Genomic DNA, 20,886 nt, shown 5'->3' on the forward strand with positions numbered 1-20,886 from the left:
GAGAAGAATGACCGATCCTGAACTGTCCTGGGAAAGACCTTGGCATTTTCGCTGCTATTGTAGCAGCCATTACTGCTGCAGCCATTGTGTCTGGAGCTACCCTCCCCCAATCTATTGTTAAGCAAGCACAGTGGGTGAACTTTCTGGAGTAGTTGCTAACAATTGGGAATTATAAATTTTATTACAGGAGAGGCTTGACTAGGTCCTTGGTGGTATGGCCATAGCAGCTGAGGAGAACCAGATGAGGTGCCCACTACTTATTGGGAGAGGCTCAATTTCCACAATCTCTTATATTAATGCCATCTGGCTCCTGCTCCTTCGCCCCTGGGCTCAAGTGAGAGGAATGAGAAGATGACCTGATGTAGCTATCCTCAGGGACGGGCAACTTCCTCTGACCCTTGACCAATCTAAGACAGGAACCTTGGGGGCGACAAGGTGGTCCTATGACAGAGAGGCTGGGGTTTGAGAGGTCGATCCTAAGACAGAGGTGGCTACACCCCGTTTAAACGTGCGGGCCGGTCAAATGCTCCTCTGCCCAGTTTCTCCCCCAATAACACACATGTATAGCCCAGAACGGTGTGTTACAACATAAGTTCATTCCTAGCCATTGGGGTGCAGTCCTAACTGCAAGAGTGGCTTGCCATGGCCGAGCTGGGCACTCTGTGAGGCATGTCTAATCTCTCTCAGACCACTACTTCCACCTAATGGTTTTTTTTAATAAAAGAAAAATGGGGGAGATGCACGGAGCCATATTGGATTTGGGCCTAGCCGCTTTTTGACTGCATGGTTCAAAGTGACTCTGGGCTGTTTGGCCACAGAGACTCACCCCGAAGATGACTGCCATAAATCTTAAGATTGTTGGATAAAGCCTCTCCCATGAATTTACGGCACAGGAGTATAACATTCAAGGGATGCCTCAGCTCGAGCAGATACCAGTTATCTCCTCAGTCAACACCCAGTGTCTCCACCACCTGACCTCATCGCCTGACTTCTTTGCCTCCAGCTATCACTGCCTATACCCTCATCTCCCCCTCCTTCATATTTCACAAAGGTCACTCCCCCTACCTGAAAGCCTTAAAAGCTGCAATGTTCATCCCAATAAATGAGACCTTGACAACAGAACTTTTGCTTGGTCTCCTTCTTCTCTTCACCCCCATTTTGGCCCACAGGTAGAAAGCCTCTTCGGGACCCTGAATAACTGGGTCCCCGCTGGCGGGGACACACACACACACACACACACACACACACACACACACACACGTATACAAATATATTAATCATATATACTGGCCATCCTAAGCTCTGGAAAGGAATATGCTATTTGTTTGCATTTTCCTGTGCAATGGTGAGCCTTCCAGAGCTGAGCATGCTTTCATATTCACTTGGTCATTTGCACTCTTTCTTTGAGAAACATCTACTCAGTCCTAGCCATTTTCAGTCACACTGCGTTCTGCTGAACTGTAGGAGCTCTTTTGTTTTTTCAGTATTTATTTATTTTTATGTGCCTTGGTCTTTTGCTCACACGTGTGTCTCTGTGAGGATGTTGGATCCCTGGAACTGGAGTTACAGGCAGGTATGAGCTGCCCTGTGGGTACTGGGGATTGAACCCAGGTCCTGAAGAGCAACCAGTGCTCCGAACTCTGAGCTCTCTCTCCAACCTGGTAGGAGGTCCTTTAAGAAAAGAATGGGGGTTGGGGATTTAGCTCAGTGGTAGAGCGCTTGCCTAGCAAGCACAAGGCCCTGGGTTCTGTCCTCAGCTCCAAAAAAAGAAAAAAAAAAAAAAGAAAAGAAAAGAAAAGAATGTTTAGGGGCTGGAGAGATGGCTCAGTGGTTAAGAGCACTGACTGCTCTTCCAGATTCCAGAGGTCCTGAGTTCAATTCTCGGCAACCACATGGGTTCAATTCTCACAACCATCTGTAATGGGATCTGATGCCCTCTTCTGGTGTGTCTGAAGACAGCTACAGTGTACTCATAAATAAAATAAATACATCTTTTAAAAAAAAAGAATATTTTGACAATTTCATACATGTATATAACGTATTTGGGGCATATTGACCCCACATTCCTCGCTTATCCCTTTTGCTCTTGGACCCTTCTTCCCAACACCACCCCTTTACTTAACAGGTCTCTTTAAAATTACCCACTCGGTTGAATTAGGATTATTACTACACATAGAACATAGGCAACTTGCCTGTGACCACTGCCCGGTGAGTTATGAAGCTCTGTATTGGTTATGAATCTTCAGATACTTGCAATGTCTTCTTTCCGCTGGTTCAGCTGCTCATCTGCTTATCCTCAAGGCCCGGACTACGCAGCCTCTCAGGTCGTTCACCTGTCTACTTCTGTGCCGTGCTCAGGGTGTGACAGCGGGGACTATCACTGCAGCCAATTTAATGCTTTTTCTCATTCTCTTCTAGAAAAATTCAGGGTAATTTTGTTGTTTTGTAGCACAGGCTTAATGGGCGCTCGCGCGCGCTCTCTCTCTCTCTCTCTGTCTCTCTCTCTCTCTCTCTCTCCCTCCCTCCCTCCCTCTCTCTCTCACACACACACACAAACAAAAAAACAGGAGAGAGAGTTTTTTTTGGGGGGGGGGTGTTCTAAGACAGGGATTTTCTGAATGGCCCTAGTTGTCCTAGAACTTACTCTGTATACCAAGCTGGCCTCAAACTCAGAGAGAGCCTCCAGACTGCAGAGCTGATTTTAAAGGCATCCACACCACCATCACCACCTGGCTAAGGGAAGGCTTATGTAGCTGAGTGTGGCCTTGAATTTCAAATCCCCAGCCTCCACTTCCTGACTGCTGGGATTGTGTGTACACAATTGCTCACTTCATTAGTCAATGTATACATTCCTGGTGATGGAATTTAGGGCTTCGTGAATACTAGGTAAGTACACTATCAACATCTAATCTTTAGTTTTTCTGTTTAAGTCTTAGCTAACTGGTGTATACTTTTGCATATGGGTATTATTGTCTTAGCATTTGTAGAAAAGATGTACTGGTTAGATTTTTTTTTTTTTTTTTTTTTGGTCAACTTGACATAAGCTACAGTCATATAGGAAGAGCGAACTTCAGTTGAGAAAATGCCTCTATTAGACTAGTTAGTAAGCAAGTGTGTATGGCGCTCTCTTGATTAATGACTGATGTAGGAGGGTCCAGCCCACTGTGAGCAGTACCACCTTTGGGCAGTTGTCCTGGGTTATATAAGCAGCTGAGCAAGCCACAAGAAGCAAGATGGTAAACCTCATTCCTCCATGGCTTCTGTTTCAGTTCCTGCCTTCAAGTTGCTTACTTGACCTCTCTCAGCAGATTAAGGCTCAAGGCAGGTAAGTCAGGTAAGCTCTTTCCTGCCCAGGCTGGTCTTGGTCAGAGTTTTCATTGCAGCAGTGGAGACCTAACTAATATGGAGGCTTGGGTTAGCCTTTTTGCTGTTTCCCTTTACCAATTTTTCTACTTTTGCTTTGGAAAGGCATTTACCAGAAGTTCATAAAGGTAACCTAATATTTTCTGTAGTACTTTTTAATTTTATATGTAAACCTTTTAAGTTTGCTATAACCTCAAGAAAAAGCATATTCAAGTTTTCTTTATTATCTCTTGACCAACTTAACCCTTGTTTCTACTAAAAATAGTTTCTTTTGGGCTACAACTAACTGAACATACATTAACTATGAAGTGAGCATACAGTTCTCAAAATGATGACATGCAATGACCAATGAGCATACGAAAAATCTCAACACTGGTCAGAAGAGTACTGCAAAATAAAATCACACCGAGATTCTGTCTCACCAGGCAGGACAGCAATGATTTAAAAAAAAAAAAAAAAACAAATCCAGGGGTTGGGGATTTAGCTCAGCGGTAGAGCGCTTGCCTAGCAAGTGCAAGGCCCTGGGTTCAGTCCCCAGCTCCGAAAAAAAGAAAAAAAAAACAAAAAAACAAAAAACAAAAAAACAACAACAAATCCTAGTTAGGCTGTGAACAAAATGCTGGTGCTGGGAATTTAGACTTGCCCAGCCAGGAATCAGCGGAGGTTTCATCAACAGAACAGACAGAAAATTGATACAGGGGCTGGAGAGATGGCTCAGTAGTTAAGAGTACATAGTGCTCTTGCAGAGGACAAAAGTTCAGTTCCCAGCACTCATATTGGACAGCTCTCAATCATCTCTAATTTCAGTTCCAAGAGATCCATCCAACGCCATCTTCTGGCCTACTATACTCTCACAAAGTGCTCTTACGCTCTCTCTCTCTCTCTCTCTCTCTCTCTCTCTCTCTCTCTCTCTCACTCTTGCGAGCTCGCGAGCGCGCACACCCCACCTAATAGAGTTACCAAATTCACAATTAAACTAATCTACATTTCACTTTGATTAAATCAGTGGAAGCTTAAGGACTGAAATCTATTAAAGTAAATTAAACTTTCAAGCAATTTAGACAGTAATGCATGTATTTATATATACACATATATACACAATGTATAAATGAAATCCTTATATAAGCATAGGAGTTCTCTTGACAGAAATAAATTATAAGCAATACAATAAAAATGAAGCTTAATTTAACATAGTGGTTTGTTTTAAATAACTAAAACAGATTTATACTTCAACAAATTTTGGTCATTTGAACACAAACTATTCTGATTGACACGTACTTTTTTATACAGCAATTCAACACACCCTGAGTTTCACTTCCCAATTGATGGTTAAATGCTTATCATACTACGGAAATAAAGATGTTTAAAATGAAGAGCCTGGCATCTTGGCGTTTAGTTCACTGAAATTGCTTTGAACAGTTCAGTTAGTTTATGTCAAAGGACCTGTATCTACTTTGATTTGCTCTAGTGACTCTGGAGAGCTAACGATTTGCTCCAACGCAGATATCCAACGAGAAGGTGAAATCAGGACGCGCAATGCTCTGCCCAGGAGCCATCACCTCACTCTACAGCTTCTGTATCATCACCTGGAATTTGCCTGAAAGGGAAGCAGAACCAACCATTATTCTTTGACTTCAGGCCTAAGGAAATCAAGCACACATACTCATGTCTATTCAGGAAGTCGTTTCACTCAAAGAACTTGCTATGGGGCTGGAGACATGGCTCAATGGTTAAGAGCACTGGCTGCTCTTCCAGAGTTCCTGAGTTCAATTCCCAGCAACCACATGGTGGCTCATGACCATCTGTAATGGGATCTGATGCCCTCTTCTGGTGTGTCTGTAGACAACCACAGTGTACTTATAAATAAAATAAATATATCTTAAAAAAAAAAAAAAGAACTTGCTATGTCAGAGGTCTTTTCACAGTCCTTAAGGTATTCAATAAAGTCTAGCCCACCGCATAATTATCTGTTTTATGAGGAGGTGTCTTTCCTACATCCTAGGTCTGTCTCTATATCTCTGTTTCCTTTCTCTCTCTCTCCCCTCTCCCTCCCTTTCTTTATGTAGCCCTGGCTTGGGGCTCAGCATGTTGACCAGATCAGGCAAGCTTCAAACTTACCAAGATTGACCTGCCTCTGTTTCCTGAATGCTGGGATTGAAGGTGTGAGTCACCATGCTTGGTGAGTCTGAGTATTTCATTACTACTTTGTCAATGGGCAGAAAAGTAATACAGTAAAATTCAACTCAATCTTATTCTTCATTAGCAGCTTCAGGGAGAAGATAATACATAAATGTGAGATACAGGACACTGAAGTGAAGGTGTCAACATTTTTAGTTTCCTCTAGGTTTAAAAGAGAAAGTGAAATATATATGTATATATAAGACAAATACATTAAACTTACAGGCAGGCATTGAAGATACTTCAGCTGTCACAATACTTTTTATTCCCAAGTTTGACAAGCCACCTCTGATTAAGCCACATGTAAACGCTAGATACTAAAAAGGAGGGAAAAAGTAAAGATTTACTATTACTGAAACAATGAAGCTACTGATAAACACGGAGCTGCTTTTAAGCTATGGCATCAAGAAAGCACTGCTGTGTTTATAAGGGAGAACAGAAGAAGAGGATGACAAGGAGGTGAGAGCAGTAGCAAAGGGCAAGGGAGGAGGAGCTGTGACGCTGGCTTTAACCCCAGCACTCGGGAAGCAGGGGCAGGCAGGTCTCTGTGAGTTGGAGGCTAGCCTGAACTACACAGTGAGTTCTAAGACAGCCAGAGCTACACAGTGAAACCCTACCTCACAAAACCAAAAGGAAAAAAGGCATGAAAAGCCAATGGTAGTACACACCTGTACTATCAATACTCGGGCTAAGGCTGGAGGAGCATTTCTTGAGGCAAGAACTGGAAGCCAATCTGAGCAACATATAGGGACCCCCCCCCCCCGCAACACACACACACACACACACACACACACACACACACACACACACACACACACACCACTAATGCAAAAGAAAGGAACAGCAGAGCTATGGTGAAAGAGCTGTTAGAAGTAAATCTAACTGTAACTAAAGCAGGGGCACACATGATTTAAGCTTGACCAATCTGGTGCTGCACAGTAAGACTCTGAATCTAGTGTAGTAACAAAAGCAGAGAAATTCATTTAGTTCACGGAACAGCAGACATGGCTTGTAAGCGTTCTCCACGCTGTGTGCAGGGATCTAACTAGACACTTGCAGTACAACACTTAGTCAGTTCTTTCTCTAATCACTTTAGCGTCCTCATTTCTCGCCTGTTTCACCCTCTTATAAATGTAGCTGACTAAGCAAAGACTCTACACTTTTCTTTTTGTTTTTTCACCTTTTGAGTCAGTGTCTCATATAGGTCAGTCAGGCCTCAAGCATACTATGTCTTTGTGCTTTTATCTCCCAAGTACTGAGATTATAGGAACGTGCTACCACAGCCAGCTTCCAACAACCACATGGTAGCTAGAGTTTTCATTTCTTTAAGAATCCAGTTATGTGAATATGTTTTTGTTTTAATCCCAGCTGTGGGATAAGAGGCTGAGTCAGGCAAGCGATTATGCTTTCTCTCTGTCTCATTCGATAGCAGGGGCATGGATTTTCCAGTTGCAGATAGTTTACGTTTGGGATTCTGGGAACTTTTGAGAGGTTTTCCAGAACCCACTATGCCCATCCCTGGAGGGAGAAAGGTGGGTGTTCCACGAAAAGTGCTGCTCCTCCTGCTTGCTGTTGTTTCCCCGCTGTCAAGTGAGCAAAGAGAAGTTGAAGACATTCTCACGAGGAAGATTGGCCTTGCCCCAAGGGCTTAATGTCCCTAATCAGCAAGTAGTCTAAAGAGGTCTAGCCCCCTTTCTCCTCTAACCTTTATCTCCTACCTAGTATTGGGAGGCTGGAAGGGACTAAGGTGAAATAAGCATTTGAAGGGACATAGAATTATAAGAACTCAAAAAAAAAAAAAAAAAAAAAACAAAAAAACAGGAAAACATCTCATCTTGTTTAAAACTTATGCCTAGGCCAGGCATTGGCAGCACACACACTGGTGAGTGCTCAGATAGCCGGGGCTACACAGAGAAACCCTGTCTCAAACACACAAACAAAATAACACAAAAGCCTTATAGCAGAACTATGAAGCTGGTGCTTGGTTATAATTTTAGCACTGGAGAGGGTCAGGCAAGAGGGTTATTAAAAGCAGGAGATCAGATTGGGCTATATGGTAAGGGCTCTTAACTACCAAACCATCAATCCAGTCCCCCAGAAAAAAATTAACTCATTCTTCAAAGCTGAAGAAATTAAGATATCTCAAAGTTAAATGAGAACTAAAAATAGTAAAATGTGATTAATAAAAAGAAAAATAACAAAACATATATATTAACCATAAAAACATCATTACTATATCTGCAAACAATTTCTGATATGGGAGAGAAATAAAAAAGGGCAATATGAAACATGTGTCATGAAGGCAGATGGCAGGCTACTTCATTAGTGGAGTCAGCACAGGGAGGGGGAGGCAGGGGCGAGGAAAACCAGCAAGAACAAAGTGTACATAAAAGAGGAATCATGAAACCTATTTTGTATGATAGTTTTAAAAATTAATAAAAAAATTAAGGTATGAGCAAGTAATTATAGATAAATAACAAGTTATACTTCCCTAGATATATTCATTCTTTTGAAGGAACTCATATATTAACATTCGTTATTCTAACAGACATAGTGACACAGGTCTTTATTCCTAGCACCCCAGAGGCAGAGGCAGACCATCTCTTTTGAGTTCCAGGCCAGTCTAGTCTAACCATCAAGTATCAGACTAGCCAGGCTACATAGTGAGATCCTGTCTCTACTTCAAAAAACAAACAAACAAAAAAACAAAAAGAAAAAATACAAAGCAAAAGAAACAGCAAAAACCTGAAATTTGTTACTTTTCTTTAGTCCACCTGTTTATTCACTGATATTGTTGTAAGACTAAGGTCTAGAAACATAGATATACTTAATGTAAAATAAACTTTTACAAACAAATGACAATTACAGTTCTTAAACATTTTAGCCTACCAAAGATGATGATAAACTCTGAAGTTAACTAATTCGGCCCAGGTAATGTCTGCATGTCCGAGTATCTTTACTGAGGTGACCACATCATTTTTTTTTTTCGGAGCTGGGGACCGAACCCAGGGCCTTGTGCTTGCTAGGCAAGCACTCTACCACTGAGCTAAATCCCCAACCCCATGACCACATCATATTAAGGAATGAGTAACAAGTCTGCATTTCCTGGCACTCAGAAGTAGTGTTTCTCTTATTGGTCTCTACTGCATGACTCAGATACACAGGAGCTGATGGTCAACATGTCTCCTGTTGCAGAGAAAATGGCCTAAACAAAATGGTGTAAAATGATGTCATTATGCAGCAAAGCAGGTACAGGAAAAGGCAAAGTCTATCACTGGATGAGAAGGAAGGGTAGGCGGGGATGTCTAGGAAGGATGGTCAGGAGGAGAAGCGGGAGAAATCAAGATGGAGACCACGGAGCAGGATGATCCAGACCCAGGTGGACTGGGTCAATTTATCTTGTCTACATGGGCGGTTTCTATCTTTATTAATTGGCAGTGAATTTATTGTTTGGACGTATTATAGATTGAGAATTTAACATATAAATCTAATTGTTAAACTACAAGTTTCTAGAGCTTTGAAACTGGGCTACAGGGGGTGTGAGCAAAGTTCCCGGCTGGCAGAGAGACAACCAGTCTCAGTTCTGGAAGCCGTGCTAGGCTATAGAATGCCTGGGGTAGCATGGTGTGGTGCCACACTAGATCCAGTAACCACCGGTCCATTTTTATTTTTACTGGAACAAAATGATACAAGTAAACACTACTTATTGGAGCAGTTTATTAATGGACACTTTTAACTTGGATTTTTAATTTGGTTAAGGAAAAAAGAGGGAGCTGGAGAGTTGGCTCAGGGGCTAAGTGCACTTACTGTTCTTGCAAAGGACCTGACTTTAATTCCCAGCACATAGGAACTCACCACCTCCTCAGGCATTAGGCACATAATGTGCACAGTATTAAAGGAGGCGAAAACACTGGTACACTAAAATAATAAAATAAAATAGGAAAAAAATGATCTGCTTTAATAAAAAGATTACTTAAGAACATGTACTTGGGGCTGGAAAGATGGCTCACTGACTGCTCTTCCAAAAATCCTGTGTTCAATTCCCAGCAACTACATGATGGCTCACAACCATATAAATAGATCTGTAATGAGATCTGATGCCCTCTTCTGGTGTGTCTGAAGACAGCTACAGTGTACTCATATACATAAAATAAATAATTCTCTAAAAGAGGAAGGGGGCCTACAAACTTCCCTCTCCTTGAAGAAGAAAAAGGAACATAAACTTAAGAACTCAAGCTTCTCAATGAATTGCTAAAATCACTATGTTTAATTTGAATCTGTTGTGATTGATTTTGTAATTTTCCCTGTAATTCCTTTTTTCAGTACAAAACCAAATTCCATTAAATACCTTGGATGCATGTTCTAAATACTGTTTTCCTGCAGACAGCTGAATGAGTAGTCGAAATTTGTTGTCCTGAAGCACATATATGCCCTGTTTCAAAATACAAAAGCAGTATGAAAAGTCAGTGCAGCCTGGCGTCCGTGAAGATTACCTCACCCTAGGCAGGTTCGGTTCCCATGTCTACGATTCCACCACAGAGTCAGCAGGGAGCTACAGATTGAGTCTCTGGTTAGGCAGGTAGGTAAGTCGGCCAATCAATCAATCAATCAATCAATCAATCAATAGAATAGAAATAATCAATAGAATATAAACCAACCACCGCATACCCAAGCAAGTCCTTTTTTAAGATTTTTTTTAAAAGAATTATTTATTTTCTGTATATGAGTACATTCTAGCTGGCATCAGACACACGAGAAGAGGGTATTGAATCCTGTTACAAATGGTTATAAGCCACCATGTGGTTGATGGGAATTGAACTCAGGACCTCTGGAACCACTGAGCCATCTCTCCAGCCAGGATTCATCTTTTTGAATTATCTGTGTGTGTCTTTATGTCTGTGTAAAGGCATGTGCTAGTGCAGCTGCTCACTGAGATGAGAAAAGATCCCCTGGAGCCTGGAGCTGGAATCACGGGCAGGTGTGAGCACCTGAGATATTTTTTTTTTAATTATGTGTTTATGTGTATATGTGTGTGCATGCACACAGATTCCCAAAGAAGCCAGACTCATTGAATCCTGGAGCTGAACTTTCAGAAGGCTCTGAGACACTTGTCACGGGTGATGGGAATGACACTCAGGTCCTCTGGAAGAGCAATAAATGCACTTAACCACTGAGCCATCTTTCCAGCCCCCATTTGCTACATTTTAAATTTTAACACAACTTCTGTAACTAAAGGAAAGAAATAGCTATAATTACTGAGAACTGCTGCCCTCTCCTTATTTACTTTACCCTACTAGACATAAAGACTGACTTCTCAATAACATTAGAAGAACATAAAGTTTACTTCAGAACAAATTCTAGTGGTTTGGTAAGAAAGATGACTCAGCTATGAAGATTAGGTTCAGTGCCCAACATGCACACTGCAGTCACAACCCTTGGTAACTGCAGTTGCCAGGGATCTGACCTTATTCTGGGCACTGAATATACAAAATGCTTTCATGTATGCAGGCACATACATAAAAATAAATCCTCAAAGTAATCTAATTTAAATAACAAAGTAAGGGCCAACAAAGAGAGCTCAGTGAGTAAGAGCAGCGCAAGCCTCACAATCTGAACTGGATCCTGGAGAAACACCTCCTGCACTCACACACACACACACACACACAATAACAGCTAAGAACTGATAGGAAGAACATTTAGTGACTTTTAAGAAATAGGTCTTAGAAACAACAGCAAAGGTTTATCTAAATACCTGATGATTTGTCCTTAGATTGTCAATTTGTTTCTTGAATACCGTAGTCCAAAAATCTTTACATATGAACTTCATGATGTCTAATTCATCCTTGAACCTTGCAGTATCTTTTGTAAACCTAAGAAGATCAATTAGAAGTAATACAATATATTTCTCCCAAAGAAAACAAAGGAGGAAGTTTTTTTCTTACTCTCCCAAGAGGAGCAAATTATTAACTAATTCCTACATTTAGTTACAGTCACAATCTCACCTCACTGCGTCTGCAGCCTTTATATGATTATGGAGCTCAAGAGACTTTTAGCTATCAGCCAGCCATACTTGCTGTTACACTTCAAACTATCAAATGAGCAGCAAAAGACACCTAGATGAGCATGGTGGTTTGGGCCTAGAATTTAAACTCTCTGAAGGCTGCGCTTGCTTCACAGGTTTGAAGTCAACCTGTGCTACATTAGTTCCAGTGCAGGCTGGGCTACAGTATGAGACTCTATCTCAAAAATAAATAGATGGATGGATGGATAGATAGATGAATGACTGAATTATTTTTATGTAAAATTTATCTAATATAAATTCAACTATTTATAAACTCAGGGAAAAATAAGTGATCCAGCCAGGTGAGGTGATGGTGTCGTGCCTTTTCAGTCAGCACTTAAGAAGCAGAAGCAGAAGCAGAAGCAGAAGAATCTTTGTGAGCTCTAGGCCAGCCTGGTCTACAGAATGAGTTCCAGAACAGCCAAGGCTACACAGAAAAACCCTGCCTTGAAAAACAAAACGTAACCCATAAACACACATTTTTCTATTCCTATGCAGTTAAACAAAATTCCATTTAGATTTTAAAAATCTACTAAGCCATAAGCAAAAAATGCAATGAGACTGCAAATAGGTATCTCAATATATTATTGTTTTCATTAAAAATTATACATGTAGGGGTTGGGGATTTAGCTCAGTGGTAGAGCGCTTGCCTAGGAAGCGCAAGGCCCTGGGTTCGGTCCCCAGCTCCGAAAAATAGAACCAAAAAAAAAAAATAATAAAAAAATTAAAAAAATAAAAATTATACATGTAAACCAGGTCTTCCTCAATTGCCGAAACATAGAAAGTGAAGCTGGGCATCCAGAGAACAGTTACAATCCCAGTCCTTGGGGATGACCACAAGAGTGGTTATGTGGCACCCAGATAGGTTACACACAAGGCCATGTCCATAAACAGAATTTAACTAAGACCAGTTCTAACGAGGATTTTATTTTCTGTAATGGAACTCAGGGCCTTGTGCTTGCACAACGCATGATCTACTACTGATATACCAGCAGCCCCTTAACAGTAATTTTCAATCTATCAACTATAACAATGAAAATTAAAAACTGGGAATTAAAATCAAAGTATGCTCTGTGCAATGGTTTGAAATGGATCTTCTGGGTTCATAACCTACCTGGAAGAAAATTCTCAAATCCACACTGCTCACCTTTCTATCAATCCTTGTCCCACTCGAAACCCCATGTTTTCCAGCTTAGTAATACACCGTCCATTTTCCTATTAAAAAACAAAACAAAAAGTGATTTTGAATACTCTTAGACTCCTAAGACATGTGTATTTTAAACCAGTAGCAGAAAACTCAGAGGACAGGAAGGTGGCTCAGCAGGCACAGGCAGGCACTGGCACCAACCCTGCTGGCTCAGTGGAGGGGTGGAGCGGAAATGCTCCAGGTGGAAGGAAGAGGAAACCTCTGAGCATTAGTTCTCTCTTCCCATCATATGAGGCTCAGGAAGTAAAGAAATCCTTTGTAAGTAGGCAACTTAACAGTCCTAAATTTGTCTTACATGTACTTGTGTGTGTGTTGTATGTGCTCACAATGCACATGTGGGAGTCAGAGGACAAACCGTTTGAGCTGGTTTGTTACTTCCACCACCACGTGGGTCCCAGGAATCCGGCACCTTTATCAGGGGAGTCTTCCGCTAGTATATACAGTGACAATTTTGAAATGCTAAAATATAAATTGAAGATGACATTCGCACATGCACACATACATTCTAAGAGAAATGGCTCAGCAGTTAAATTCACTGACTGCCCTGCCAGAGGACCTAGGTTAAATCGCCAACCACCACATAACAGCTCACAACAACATATAACTCCAGTCCCAGGGGATCTGATGACATTTGTCTGGCCTTCTCAGGCACCAGGCATGCACTCGTTGCACAACACGCAGGGGAGAAAAAAATTCATGCGCAGAAGATAAATACGTAAAAATTTTAAAGTGTATGTTTTAAAAAATGGGGCAGACACTTGCAGCTGCTTCCGTCACCTAGCACTGTGGGGCTAATGCCCGAGAGCCCGCCCCTTTTCTAAGTTACTGAAAGCTTTTCTTTTACTTCTCTTACTTTTTCTTAGATACCGGCCCAAAGCAGGCAGGCTTTCCCAGGACTCTGGGCTTTTCACTAGTTTTCTGAAGCCCCTCTCTACTTGCTACGTGCCTGTCTACTTAACTACTATGAACCAAATTGGTGTTCTCTCTTATTTTCATTTCCCTTCTCCTGGCAGCAGCTGACATAGCTTGTCCGTCATGCTGTTTTTCTCTTAACAGCTAACAGAACTATTCCTGAGCTTAGAACAATAGCAGGGGGCTAAGACACATGACTTAGCCTTTAAGAGCTCTGGCTGCTCTTCCAGAGGACCTGGATTCAACTCCCAGCATCCACACGGCAACTCACAATCATCTGTAACTTCAGTTCTGGGGGAATCTGATGCCTTCTTCTGGCCTCCCCAGGCATAGATAATAATGTATAGACTTATACAAGCAAAACATCCATACACATAAAAAAATTCTTTCAATTAGAAGAAGGAAAAAAAAAAAGCCAGTGAGATGGCTCACTGGGTAAAGGTGCTGGACTCTTTGTTAGAGACTGAAACATGCACTGAGCCCTGGAACCCACCTGACAGAAATAGACAACTGACTCCAGAACTTCTCTCACCTTTCTGGCCTGCTCAGGGACCAAGAACAGAATCAGTACACAGACAATACCCATCCACATACACTGTGCTCCCAATAGAAGATGCCTTTAAAAACACTCATTGTCTTCTACCTCACTGGATTCCTTGACCATTTCTAGCTGGAAAACACTTGGTAGCAGACGGATATTATCTCCTTTGAGTATGAGACCTTGTTGTTTTCTTGACTTTAAGAATGTTTTCTGCATCATCTAGGGGTTCCATGTACTCATCAGAGGCAGTAACAGCCTGGTGTCTGATCTATCTGCATATCCACTTGCTTATCCAGCCAAGCCTGAGTCTTGAGGTCAACTTTGAGATTTCTGAAGCTGAAGAGGGTGGGCTGCACCATAACCTTCAGGCACCTCCTGGCTCTGGCCATGGAATGCTGTAGTGGAAGTCACAGAGACCACTGGAATAGGAAAGTCATCTTGGAAAGTAACTCCTAAAACCAGCTCTGACTTAATGAACACTAAGTATTTTAAGTAATAAATTTAAGTGGTTTCATAATTGTTGCTAAAAACCTTGCAACGTTTCTTTGCTTTAACCCCAAGGTTCTTCAGGCTTTGGCCCTGGAGTTGTGTAAAGTGGTATCCTGAATCAAGATAGGAGAAAGGTCTTCCAGGGACAGTCTGTAGTGGGGCTCTAAAACTGTTGGGAGCAGCAGGAAATAGGCAGGAATGTCAAAATCAGCTCTCGGTAAAATTTAAACTCTAGGTAAATATTAACAAGGTCAAGAATAAAATTCTGCGGCATGCACTCAAAGGAACATACGGACACGAACACACCAAACTGAAGACAAAACAGAAATGGATGAAAGATTCAATCTCGGAGGAGACAGCCGACAGACAGATTATATTCTGTGGGATGCCTCTAGGTGGACCACTTCGGTCTAACCTACTGGGCGTCTACGTTCGCGGGGCGGGAGAGGAATGGAAGCAAGTGTCGCTGCATGACCCCAGGGTGCCTGGCGGCACTCACCACTTCCCCCTGCTCGGCGGACTTATATACTCCGGACACCATCTCGTTATGGAGAAGCAAAAACAACGCCTCGTCCGCCATTTCCCGCCGATCCCTCCAGCGCCGAGTCGGCTCCAATTAGTGCGGGACTCGAGGTTCCCGTTACCCCGCGTCGCACGCTGTGCGCCGCGGCCTACCCCGGTCCTAAGGCCGCTGTGGACCGCGCCCCTCCCCAGGGCGGCCGCCACTGGGCCTTTGAGACCCTATGACAACCCCACACCCGGCGTTCCGGCAGGGTGTGGGGCGTGAGCAACTTCCGGGCTGGGATGAGCAACTTCCGGCACCCTGCTCTACGCTAGGTGGGCTGGTACTTAACAAGGCTGCCAGTGCTCAGATAAAAAAAAGCCTTTTATCCGGGATGTGGCGGAGTCAAGGCGCATGGGGCTAGAGGATAAAGAACTAAGGGTCTGACTTGAAAGTCTGGCGTGGTGGTTCATGCATATAATCCTAGCACCCTGAGAGCTGAAGCGGGAGGATTGCCTTTAGTTGGAGACCAGCATAAATTACAGAAAGATACTGGTTTTTTTTGGCCAGGTAGTGCAGAAGCCTTTAGTTCAGGATGCAGAGGCCTGAAACGTAAAAAGCCATCTTGCCTTCAAAGATTTTGGAGAGTTGGATTTAAGGAACAATTGAGAGTGGTATAAGAACAAAAACCCACAAGACACAATTAGGAAAATATAATCATTATGAAGACTAGGTAAAATGTTCTGGCAGAGGCAAGTATATCTCAAGTTCGAGGCTAGCCTGATGTACAGAGCTAGTTTCTGGACAGCCGGGGGGCACACAAAGAAACCCTGCCTCAATAAAGCAGAAGAGAAAAAAAGGCTGAAGGTTTTGCAGGTGTCACAAAAATGGTGTACATAAGGACACCATCTGTGCTAGGACAATTTCTATAGGTACAAACCAGCATGCTTAGTCATACGACACTTTTTTAAGATTCTTCACAATTTTATTTGGTTTTGTTTGATACAGAATATCATTCTCTATCAAACTGTTACCAGCCCTGTATCAGGGCTGGTCCTGAATTCCTAATCCCTCTGCCCCCAACACCTAAATTCTAGAATTACAGGTGCACACCACTGCACCTGACCTTTACTTTTATGTGGAGGTGGGACCTCCTGCATACTAAGCATATATGTTAGTGTTGCTAAGACTGACTAGTCTGGAGGTGTTTGGTTGGTTGGTTGGCTGGTTGGTTGGTTGGCTGGTTGGTTAGTTGGCTGGTTGGTTGGTTGATTGGTTGGCTTTGGTTTTTTTGAAGTCCAGCCTAAACTGATGTCATACTTCTGGTTTCTAATGTTCCTTCTATATTGGACTCTTAGTCCTACAAGTGTTACTACTCTGTCAGCTATGTGATTAGTTAGTTCTTTTCTCCATAATTCATGAAATAAGATTTTTTTTTTCGGAGCTGGGGACCGAACCCAGGGCCTTGCGCTTCCTAGGTAAGTGCTCTACCACTGAGCTAAATCCCCAGCCCATGAAATAAGATTTTCCTCCAGTTATTTCGTTGTCTCCCCTATTAACACTAGTTTTCAGGAGGGGGAGGGGATGGGGGCTTGTGGACAGGAAACTGGGAAAGGGAATAACATTTGAAATGTAAATAAAGAAATATATCTAATAAAAAAAACAGGGATTGGGGATTTAGCTCAGTGGTAGAGCGCTTGCCTAGCAAGCACAAGGCCCTGGGTTCGGTCCCCAGCTCCGAAAAAAAGAAAAGAAAAGAAAAAAAACCATCAGTTTTCTCAAATTGGTTACAATAACAAAATGTTACATTATTTCAAAGGAATTTCCAGATGACAGTTCTAGAACCGAAATAATAGTAGATGTCATGGTGAATATTATCCTTTGACAGGATCTAAAGTCACTTAGGGGGCAAACCTTTGGACTTGTCTGTGGGTTTCTAGATTGGGGCTATTGAGGTGGGGAAGACCTACTCTAAATGTGGGTTACACTAGTATGGGCTGGGGTTCTAAATTAAATAAAAAAGAAAATGTGAGCTGAGCATTCGTTTCTATCTGCTTCCTGACTGTGGCTGCAGTGGGCCCAGCTACCTTGCCAGCATGTCTTCCCTGCTGTGGATTGTGCTCTCAAACTGTCAGCCAAAATAACTCTTTCCTTCAGTTGCTCTTGGCCGATATTTTCTTCACAGAATAAGAAAAGTAACTGATGTTGGATCACTGATGCCGCCGGAGTAGAGTGGATCAGCCTCACCTTTTCTTCTATGTAGTACCTCCCCTAAGCTCATGGCCGGCCAAAGCACCACAGTAGAGCAGAAGGATAGGACTGGCTCGCTGACACTCCAGCCTGAGGCCACTTGAGTTATGTCCTTATATTCTATTTAGTACCATCGCTGAACTGCTAAGCTCAGGGACCCCTCCCCTCTAAAGCACTGGTTCTCTTCCTAGTGCTACCACTCTTAAAAACAGTTCTTAATGCTGAGGTGACCTCCAACCATAAAATTACTTTGTTGCTACTTCATAACTGTACTGTTATGAAGTATGAAGTAGTTACTGTATAAAGAAGTATGTTTACTACTGTTATGAATTGTAATGTAAATATCTGTGTTTTCTAATTATCTTAGGCGACCCCTGTGGAGGATTGAGAACCACTGCTCTAAAGTCTACAGAAGTAAGAAATAGTCTTTATTCTGTAGGTTGCTGTAGGAACTCCTATCCCAGCTTCCCCAATGCAAAAAAGAAAGAAAGAAAGAAAGAAAGAAAGAAAGAAAGAAAGAAAGAAAGAAAGGAAGGAAGAAAGGAAGAAACCTAAGGATATTTTTCCTAAAACCTGTCTAGGCACTTCTCTCTAAGGAACTTGGAACTATTGTTCCAAGAACTACTACTACTACATAGGTTTGTTTGTTTCATAATAAAACCCTTCTACTATTTAAATCCACTTATGGCATTCATCATATAACTCAAACCTAAACATTCCACCTAAAAGCCACATATGCTGGCATGGGCCTGGAATTATATCACTTGGAGAGTAAAAGCAGAGACTTTTGGCAGTGAAGGAACAGATGTAAGACACAGACCCACTCTCACTCACAGCAGCTGGAGGAGTTTCATAACCTTTTTTTAAATATTGATTTTAAATTACTTTTATGTGTATGGGTAATTTGCCTGCATGTGTATATGTGGACCATTCATGTGTCTGGTGCCCGTGAAAGCCAGAATTGGTTATCAGGTTCCCTAGACTGGAGCTATAATGGTTGTGAGCTATCCTGTAGGTACTAGGAACCACACCCAGGTCCTCTAGGAGAACAGCTAGTACTCACCATTGGACCATCTCTCCAATACCAAACATTTATTTTATTCCTAAGTGTGTGTGTGTGTGTGTGTGTGTGTGTGTGTGTGTGTGTGTGAATGGGCCCCATAGACTCATGTGTTTGAATGCTTGGTGCATAGGGAGTGCCACTATTAGGGGGTATGGCCTTGTTAGAGCATGTGTGGCACTGTGGGGGTAGGCTCTGAGGTCTCAGATGCTCAAAGTAGGCCCAGTGGATATTTCCTTCCTGTTGCTTGCTGGTGGACCCAGATATAGAGCTCTCAGTTCCTTCTCTAGCACCAAGTTTGCCTGCATACTCCCATGTTTCCCACCATGAGAATAATGGACTAAACCCCTGAAACTGTAAGACTGTAAGCTAGCCTCAAGTAAAAGTTTTACCAGAGTGGCCATGGTCATGGTGCCTCTTCGCAGCAATAGAAATCCTAAGACAGTGGACAGTGTGTGTGTGTGTGTGTGTGTGTGTGTGTGTGTGTGTGTGTGTACACATGTGTGCATGTGTATGCATGAGTGTGGATGCTCGCAGAGGCCAGAAGAAGGTGTAGGATCCCTCAGAGCTGATTTAGGATGGTTGTGAGCCACCTGATTTGGGTGCTAAGAACCAGACTTACATCCTTTGCACCCAATTTTTTTAAATTAATTTTTATCTATATGAATACACTGTAGCTGTCTTCAGACACACCAGAAGAGGGCATCAGATCTCATTACAGATGGTTGTGAGTCACCATGTGGTTGCTGGGAATTGAACTCAGACCTCTGGAAAAGCAGTCAGTGCTCCTAACCACTGAGCCATTTCTCCAGCCCCATTTGCACCCAATCTTAAATGTCAAGCTGTTTCTCCAACCCTCCAGCACTGGGATTTCAGACATGCTCCACCAGGCCCAACTCTAAGTAGAGTTCTAATAAGATCATTAAACCAGCACTCTGTGTTAGAAACATGGACACATTTTGTATCTTCTTACAATGTTAAGAGTTTATCTGGTTAATGAGATGACTCGGAGGGGAAAGGTGCCCGTCACCAAGAATGATAACCTGAATTCCATCCCCAGATTCCATGTGGTAAAGAAGAAAACTGACTGTGACCTCATGTACACATGTACACAGAAAGTAATTAAAAATAAAAAGACAACTTCTAGAACAACGATTTTACTAGCCATATCATTTCTTTGGCTACATTTTGCAAACAAAATAATTTTGCTTGAGAGCTGGCCTTTGGCAAACATGGGTTCTCATATTATACTGTCATTACCTCTTAGGTCACATATTACATACCATATACTATATATGCATATATATACTGGGAGCAGGCTTTGCGGTATACATATGTATGAGGTATATGTATATATGTATATAGTGTGATATGTAATATCATATATAGGTAGATGGAGGGGACACATGAGTTCAGTTCCCAGCACCACTATGGTAGTTTAGCTTTGTCTGTAACTCCAGTTCAGTGATCCAACTCGCACTTCTGGTCTCTAAGGGCATCATGCATACATGTAGTTGCAGAGACATACATGAGGACAAAACACCTATACACCAAAATAATAATAAAATGTAAAAGATCCTATCTTTTATATGGACAAATAACTCAGTGAGACCCTGTTTACAATTAGAATTAAATAATTTTCAGACTTAATTGCTTTTTACCCAATCTTTGTTTTCTTTTTTTTTTTCCTTTCTTTTTTTTTCGGAGCTGGGGACTGAACCCAGGGCCTTGCGCTTGCTAGGCAAGTGCTCTACCACTGAGCTAAATCCCCAACCCCCAATCTTTGTTTTCTATATTGCTTAATATAGAAATTAATATGTTATATACCCTCAAGCTCCTTCAAAGACCTCCCCCCTCCCCATCTGTCCGTCTCCTTCTCGGAGTTTTTCAAGACAGGGTTCTCTAGCTGTCCTGGAATTGGCTCTGTAGACAGGCAGGCTGGCCTTGAACTCATAGATCTATCTGCCTCTGCCTCTCAAGTGCTGGGATTAAAACACACATGCCACCACCTGGCTTTTATTTTTATTTTTTTGGTTTTGGCTTTGGTTTTGTTCGAGATTGGGTTTTTCTGTGTATCCCTGGTATTCATTTTGTAGATGACAAGTGCTGTTACATTGATAAGAAACTCTCATCAATCCAGTTATGAGTCTCCACACAAATAGCATACAGGGTAAGACCAAGTTACTGTTACTAAGAACAAAAACTCTCATTCCTTTTCCAGGACCAAACTTCTATTTGACCTTTGTGTTTGTGTAACTTTTTTTTTTTTAACTAAAACATGTACCTCTAATTCAAATATAAAACTAGCTTCCATACTAGCATT

The 20,886-nt window shown here is 42.1% G+C and overlaps 1 protein-coding gene across 3 annotated transcripts; it reads right to left on the reverse strand.

Annotated features, from left to right (window-relative positions):
- Window positions 1-4,418: 4,418 nt before the first annotated feature.
- On the reverse strand, window positions 4,419-15,553 carry Trappc6b (trafficking protein particle complex subunit 6B). 3 transcript variants are annotated; one of them, NM_001106733.1, is made up of 6 exons: window positions 15,251-15,509; window positions 12,750-12,817; window positions 11,294-11,411; window positions 9,890-9,973; window positions 5,765-5,858; window positions 4,419-4,960 (listed from the first exon to the last, which is right to left on the reverse strand). In NM_001106733.1, exons 1-6 carry the CDS (start codon window positions 15,329-15,331, stop codon window positions 4,929-4,931), a joined length of 477 nt encoding a protein of 158 aa, NP_001100203.1. In that variant the 5' UTR covers window positions 15,332-15,509; the 3' UTR covers window positions 4,419-4,928. The 3 variants fall into 3 exon arrangements, with proteins under 3 accessions (NP_001100203.1, XP_063117748.1, XP_038967906.1); XM_063261678.1 differs by having other exon boundaries at window positions 4,420-5,858; window positions 15,251-15,553; XM_039111978.2 differs by lacking the exon at window positions 5,765-5,858 and having other exon boundaries at window positions 4,420-4,960; window positions 15,251-15,552.
- Between the last annotated feature and the right edge of the window lie 5,333 nt (window positions 15,554-20,886).

The sequence above is a fragment of the Rattus norvegicus genome, chromosome 6 (assembly GCF_036323735.1).
Source record: "Rattus norvegicus strain BN/NHsdMcwi chromosome 6, GRCr8, whole genome shotgun sequence".
In the NCBI taxonomy this organism is placed as follows: Eukaryota; Metazoa; Chordata; class Mammalia; order Rodentia; family Muridae; genus Rattus; species Rattus norvegicus.

Bases quoted from the DNA above. Each gene is read 5' to 3' on its own strand.
- Trappc6b (XM_063261678.1), bottom strand. From the start codon at position 15,331: ATGGCGGACGAGGCGTTGTTTTTGCTTCTCCATAACGAGATGGTGTCC. The intron at 11,412-12,749 runs GTGAGCAGTGTG...TGATCTTCTTAG, and splicing joins GGACAAGGATTGATAGAAAG to GTTTACAAAAGATACTGCAA. The intron at 9,974-11,293 runs GTATTTAGATAA...ATTTTGAAACAG, and splicing joins ATCTAAGGACAAATCATCAG to GGCATATATGTGCTTCAGGA.